The 7,417-nt window shown below is 32.4% G+C and overlaps 1 protein-coding gene across 1 annotated transcript; it reads left to right on the forward strand.

Moving 5' to 3' along the window:
• The first annotated feature begins 372 nt into the window (after positions 1-372).
• Positions 373-4,695, forward strand: LOC106668981 (basic helix-loop-helix neural transcription factor TAP). Its single transcript, XM_014398208.2, has 4 exons — positions 373-461; positions 2,535-2,669; positions 2,731-2,997; positions 4,357-4,695. Exons 1-4 carry the CDS (start codon positions 459-461, stop codon positions 4,636-4,638), a joined length of 687 nt encoding a protein of 228 aa, XP_014253694.1. The 5' UTR covers positions 373-458; the 3' UTR covers positions 4,639-4,695.
• Positions 4,696-7,417: the final 2,722 nt, after the last annotated feature.

Here is a 7,417-nt window from a genome sequence, read left to right on the forward strand (position 1 = left end):
ACTTGGAAAGTAGTTTACGGCTTGTATTCTTTATCTTATTTTTTTCTTTCTTCCTTTAAACTTGCGGCCGCTTTACGGCAGTTCAAAAGCTTACAAAGCCGTAAAGGCTCAATATCCATTATTCACGCATTTTTGGCCCTAATCTTGCAAAATGACAGGTGAACTTTGCCCGCAATGTATTTAAAGGACGTAGACGGTCGGCATTTAATTGGGCGTGATAAACGACGGCGAACGGTCGTGTGCTTTAAACCCCCAGCTGCCCCCGGTACAGGTGACGGGGCGTTACCGAACGGACCAATAGCAAAAAGGCAAACCACCCCTTAACAACCCCCGCCGGTGGTGAGACTCCACCAGTTTGCCACCAGCCACCAGTTTGCCACCAGCCACCAGTATTTCAACGTCCCGGTTTCCTCGTTCATAACAACTTGGCGATATTTTTAAAAATTTTTACTACAGAAATGGTGAGTCGGCTTTTTCTATTCTTCACTATTAAATAATAACAGCGAACAAGTTTCTCAATCCAATCATTACAATCTATAATATATAAAACTTTTCGGGACAAAATTCAAATTTTTGAACATATTTTATTCTATTACAAAAAAATTGAGTTTGAATGAAAATCAGCGTCATATAATTTGCAATTATTCTGCTTTAATCTCCGTTTTACACATGAATTTGAAATAGTATCCTCTCAACGTTTTATATATATATCAACACTTTTCTGTAATAATTATACGGCCCTTCAATATCACATAGTTTAATGTTTTTTGCCTTGTGTCCATATTTTTTCCCCATCACTTCCACCCACTCATAAATTTACTTTCTCAATTAATTTAATAATTATACTTCTTTAGTATCATAAACGACAAATTGCTCACATTAAATATTTGCAGAGAATTCGTTTAAATTTGATGTGTTTTTAATATAATATCACTATTATCACCTTGTTTTGACAACCGGTAAAATATATTAAAGAAGGTTTAACTTTAAAAAACAAAGTTTTAACAGAATCTATAAAAAGTGCTATTTATACATTTTTATTGAAAAAGCTGACTTTTTTATGTTTCTATGTAATAATGGATTGCTTTTTATACTGTGCTTACGATACCCTTTAGTTATTACTAGAGCAGTAAGCTTTCGTCTTAATTTTTACTTATTTATTTACCTTACTGTCTAATTGCCGGTTGTTTACACTGAATAGTGATGATTTTTATTACATTTGTTTAAAAATTCTAACAAAATCCTTTTATCATTTTGACCAATTTTGCAATTTATATTATAGTAAATATTTATTTGTTTATAAAATAACACTGTTCAAATCAGTAGATGTTAAAATAATTTCATAATTTTTGATATTTTTCATTAAACTTCTTTCCTACCTAGGTCATTAGAAGGAATTTGAGCAATAAAAACATTTGTGCATTTGAATAATAAAAAAGAAGCTGAGTGAAAATAACATTTCTTGAATAGTACTGTGAATGTGCGAGCATTAGTGGGTGAATTATTAAAGGAAAAAGAGAAAGAGAGAGTGAGTGAGTGAGTGAGTGAGAGCGAGAGAGAGAGAGAGAGAGAGAGAGAGAGAGAGAGGGAGAGAGAGATTTAAAGTTGTAGTACAATTAGTGAGTGAATTATTAAAGGAAAATGAGAAAGAGAGAGTGAGTGAGTGAGTGAGACCGAGAGAGAGGGAGGGAGAGTGAGAGAGAGAGAGAGAGAGAGAGAGATTCAAAGTTGTAGTACAATCTTCTAAAAACATGTCATAAATTACTGTAAAAATTGAATTAATCTCTCCATAATTGAATCAAGAAACATTTTTAAATTATTTAATACCCTCATTCATAGAAAATATAATCTGAATAAAATCTGTATACTTGTTTGTGGTGTCTTAAATAATCTATCTTTTCCGAACAATATAAATGTAACATTTAACGTTTCAACAATAAATGCTGTATGTTCACATAGTATGAGATAAAACCATGTGAATAGCATTCAATTTTTAAATGATCTTAGAACGTTATGTCAATTAATTTTGCACTTGTTATCTTGAAGGATGGAACAAACCAGCGATTAAATAAATGGTTTTAATGTTAATTATAATACAATCAGTGATTGAGGTTAAAGAAAAATAATTAACAATGAATTTGGAATAATGTTCTGTTTTTACCATTTTTTCAGTTTTGTTACAATTGCTCTATTTTGTATTTGCAACCATAAAATATATATGTGGTAAATAAGTTGCTCATTATTCAATTTAATAGTTTTGAATTTCACAAAAAAAAATAATGAGTTGGAAGATGAGCCGTATAACCGGTCTAGTGATTTAAACTTTTAGCGATTTCAAAATAATTTGAATTATTGAGTGATTGAAAGTATTGGGAGAATTCAACATGTGAAACTTTCAAAATGTTCTTTTATCATATTCAAATTCGTGTGCAAGGCGGTTCATGTCTGATTGGGGAAAATACTCAGGATAGTTGGCGCCCTTTACAAAATGGTCACGACTGTCAAGACTTACAGCTTTTTCTCTTTTGTTCTAGGTTCAAGGAGAAAAAGACTTACTTTCGATTAGCGCCGATTCAGGTCTCGAAGTCCTCGACGACTCCGAGGAAGAGAAATCGAGAAAAGGTAAAAAAGGGAAAAGGAGGTCCACGCGAGCCCGGAGCCCCACACAGGTAATCGACAAATTTTGAAAATTCCCGGTTCATTGTCTAATTATTTTATTTTGACTTTTAGGTTATGCGCATCAAACGTCACAGGAGGCTCAAGGCGAACGACAGGGAAAGAAACAGGATGCACATGTTGAACGAAGCCCTCGACAGGCTTAGATGCGCGCTTCCGACTTTCCCCGAAGATACGAAACTCACTAAGATCGAAACATTGAGATTCGCCCATAACTATATCTGGGCCCTGGGGCAGGCCCTGAACTCAGGAGGCACCGAGCAAGTGACAACGCTAACTCTGGGAAATGTGACTGTGAGCATCGGACAAAATGGAAACAAAGTAAGTATCATTTTATTTGTATATTATAAACATAACTTATCCTATCCGTTTAAACATAAAGTCCAACAATAAAACAAGTCCTTTAAATGAATTTAAACATTAAAAGTTTTTCTCGTATCTGCGTGATGAATAATTTAATTTGTTATGTGCACTCTTTTGTATCTTCACGTTAAACTTATTACATTCTCAATTTAACCCGGATTGTCTGAGATATCATAAACAAATTTTATTAGGTTATCACACGTAGTAATTTTGGGAAATAATTTTTCCTAACAATAACGTTTTTGATTTAAGCCTTATAATTTTTTAATGTATTTTTACAAAAAAAATTATTTTATGGATGTAATATTAGTATTTTCGCTAAATTAACATAATAATAATAATCATTATAAATTACTTATAAACTATTACAATTAATTAAGGTTTTTAGTTGAGATAAAAATGTCAATGGCACGAGCGGGATTCGAACCTACGATCTTCGGCTAGATACGCCTCTGCTCTACCACTTGAGCTTTCGTGACCTCGATCCACTCGGAATCAATTTCCTATCTCAACCCCAACTTTTGAGTTTTCCCTCCTTTTTGCTATTTTGTGTGAGTGGATCGAGGTCACGATATCTCAACTGGTTGAGCGTAGCGGCGAATCTAGCCGAAGATCGAGGGTTCGAATCCCGCTCGTGCCATTGACTTTTTTATCTCAACTAAAAACCTTAATTAATTATAATGTATTAATTGGTCAAGCGGACAACGAAATTAGTGAATCTTATAAACTATGTTGAACATTGGCAAGCGTGGTCCGCCATTTCGCGCTGTTTACGTCCATTAATGCCAACTATGATAAAATGAAATTATTTCAGCATGAACAGTTGCATTTAATATACGTATATTGTTTTTACATCATCTTGGGTTGACAAATATGTGGTTAGGATTAATAATCTAAACGAGAGCCGTGCAATTATTGTTTGATAAAAAGTTCGTGTTTTTTATATTGTATTATTGTAAAAATATGATAAAAATAGCTTGAAAGCAAAATTTGTAACCCTAACACAAAAATACGACGAGACGAATTACGATAGACTTTTTCCTATGTGTGTGTCAAACTGCTGATACCTATCAGAGATAGATTATTCTATTTTCATTCTATAGTTTGTTTAGTAATTTAAAATACAACTTACCTTGATGAATTATAAAAAATTTACGAAATCCTATAAAAAATGCCGTTGGAAAATCATTTTTTATTAGAACTTTTAACTAGAATTTACAACCCCACGCTTATCCCTTGACCACCCAGTACAAAAATATCGATTTTTAATCACCGCCACCCCATTCGTCCAAATACAATCAACGATTTCTCTTGCAGATAACCTCTTCGACCGGAAGCTGCGCCCTCGCCCAGCAGAGGCGTTGCCCCGAAGCACCGGGCCCGTTCGAATTCGAGCCGATCGGTAAGTCCACGCCGTGTTACGAGACAAGCTCCAGCATGGACTACAGCGAAAAACTAAGCCCCGTCTACGAATTTTCGTCCTGCAGGCAACCCGAATGGCTCACTGAGCAAGAACCCTGGAACCAGCCTTACTACCAACCATATGACTACGGATACGAAAAATACAACAATACGAGGCACATGTTTCCTTGTATTTAAATTTATTTAATTGTTTAATTATTATTTTATTTTGTTTTATACGAAAGAAAAGAACTGTTTTTTTATATACATATATTTTAAAATAGATTGTTTTTTCTTTATTTTATTTTCTCGTGCAATAATAAACATACAAATGTATAAGAAAACGAAACACAATCAATATTTAAAATTTTCAATCTAACTGTTATTCATAAACAAACACATTGTTTAATTTAGATTAAGTAAATGTACAAAACATGATAACAGCAAAGGAAAAGTTATTCAAAATTTAAAACACTCAGTTGAAAATTATTTTTCTAAACTTACAAAAATCCTAAAACTTCTTGTTGTTTTTGTTTACATTTTGAGCGATTGAATGGCGCACAATGTTTATCATACAATTTCTAGAAGTACCAAACGTGCCATTTTATAATAAAAATAACTAAATACAAAAGTACCATTTATAATTCAGGAATAATTTCAAAAAATATTCACCATAAAGAAGAAAAATTACTCGAGATAATCATAAATCGAACGTTTTACATGAATAATATAAATTATACTATCATATTTCGTCATAATTCATAAATGTAAGCTCAATTGTCTAAAGTTAACATTTCCCGTTGTTACGGTAATATTTATACCAATGTAATTTGTGCTAGATTATAAACAAAATTTGTAGGTCAAAAATTGGATTAAGCATGTATAAAATCTAGACGATTAACTATTTTTTAACCATAATTTTTTGTTTTTTATTCAATTTAAATCTCTTATTGAAAAAATTGTGTTTTATATATTTTTTTATTGGTTGGTTGACAATTTTAATATTCTTTTCATTCATTTGACGTGAAAATGGAGAGCTCTCCATTTGCTCATGGATTGTTTTTATCAATGACCCGAACATAGACTTGAACGATTCTTAAAACGTGTCTTATGTAAAATATTTTATATATACTTATTTTTGTAATTTTTTTCTTAACAAGTAGTATAGTTTGCATTTTTGGAAAAAATTTGATACACCTACATAATAAAAAATGTGCCTCTACGTGTTGACCAAGTTGAGAGAAAATATTTTCGTCTAGTCATTCTATTAGCTTGTTATGTATATTTGAGAAATGTATATCTATTTTTATGTACAGGGATGGAAAAACGGTGATAATAATAAAAAAGATGTATTTTTGTCGAGTTGACTCAGTGCATTTCACTTCAATCCCCAGTTTCTCCTTAAATAGATTAAGAGTGAATTACGGCATCTACAATTCCATCGGAGGGGCATTGATTGGAAACGACTTTACCCCTATGAAATATCCCTTGCTCTTGTGTATTTCGAAACAGCAGGGGGTTGTTTTTTTATAAATTCAAGTACGCCGGAGGTGGAGTAAAATTGACGAAGTGGATTTATAAGAGGAGGTTCAACGGGAAAAGTAAAAATTATGTACGATTGATAGAAATTTTCCATCACTCATTAAAAAATTATTAAATATAACATTAGTTGATCGAATTTCGCTACAACGGGGCATTTAATCTCTGATCATTTTCGGTCTTATGTTCGCATGTGATTCAGAAACACTATTTACGGTCGTGGTTTAATTTCAACATCAATGTATTATGAAGGAGCCATGTCCGGAAATATCAAGATAGCCCAGATTTATGTCTTAGTGCTAAAATAAGACGGAGNGAGTGAGAGAGACAGACAGACAGAACTAAAAGTTTAGTTTGCCTATACACGCAGCTTTCGGGTGTTAGGTGCTTTATCGTCAACTTCAGTGTTGGTTCTAGGTTTCTAAAAGTAAATGAAGCGGCACCTGACAAACACAAACCTGATGAATTGGCAGAATAAATATAAATAACAGGAAGACCAAACTATCAAATTATAGGTTCATCAGCCCGCTAAGCACCAGAGAACTTCTCACAAATATCTCAGTTTTTATTTATTTATTTATTTTAAATGTTCATACCTACTGAAAAGCAGACGACTATTTTTTGTTTCCATTAGACATTTCAGCTTGTTATAAAAATGAAATCAGGTGAGTTCAACTTCTGACCCCATATATGTTTTTATTGGGGCGTTTTTAGGGAAAAACTCGAGACATGTAAAGTTTTATTTTTTAACTAGATTCTCATGAGCCAAAAAGGTTTAATCTAACTCTCTAGGACAGCTGGTTATGATTATCAGCTAAATTCTTACAATCCACCTCAACTATAAGTTTTTGAAATGTTTTTAGATGCTGATTTCACGGTTTTTACTTTGGAGCAACGGTTCTCAAATTAATCCGAAAAAACTATTTTCAAACTTTGTTTTTCGGAAAAAACGAAATTTTCTCCAACTTTTTCAACAAATCACTAATTTACTTATTTATCATTTCAACTGATAGTAAGTTAATTGCTTAATACTGGTGCAGATTTCGCTCCACTTTTACCAACATCGCCAATTTTTGTGTATAAAGAGCGTTGCTGAGAAAGAAAAGAATATGTAGATGTGTATGGTAAAAAAATGCAATATATTCATGTATATCGTTCGGAAACATTGGCTGGCATGGCTATTGGTCCCTACATGAAGTCTGCCAAAAACATACAAAAACAAAATATACCTTATTAATAGTTTACAAGGAAAGTGAACAAAGAAAAATAATCGAAAAATTTACTCACAGTTATATTAATTAACACGTATATTACAAAGACAGTTTATGTAGCATGTAGTTTGGTAGGTCTTATATGCTTTGCAAAAAATGAAAAAATTAGTTAAATTTGAAGGGCTAGTTTATATTATAGACTATTTTAAACACCAATCGATAGATAA

Source organism: Cimex lectularius, unplaced genomic scaffold (genome assembly GCF_000648675.2).
Source record: "Cimex lectularius strain Harlan isolate CLEC.00 unplaced genomic scaffold, Clec_2.1 scaffold247, whole genome shotgun sequence".
In the NCBI taxonomy this organism is placed as follows: Eukaryota; Metazoa; Arthropoda; class Insecta; order Hemiptera; family Cimicidae; genus Cimex; species Cimex lectularius.

Coding starts and splice junctions, on each gene's coding strand:
- LOC106668981 (XM_014398208.2), top strand. Junction 2,670..2,730: donor GAGCCCGGAGCCCCACACAG/GTAATCGACAAA, acceptor TTTGACTTTTAG/GTTATGCGCATCAAACGTCA. Junction 2,998..4,356: donor TCGGACAAAATGGAAACAAA/GTAAGTATCATT, acceptor TTTCTCTTGCAG/ATAACCTCTTCGACCGGAAG.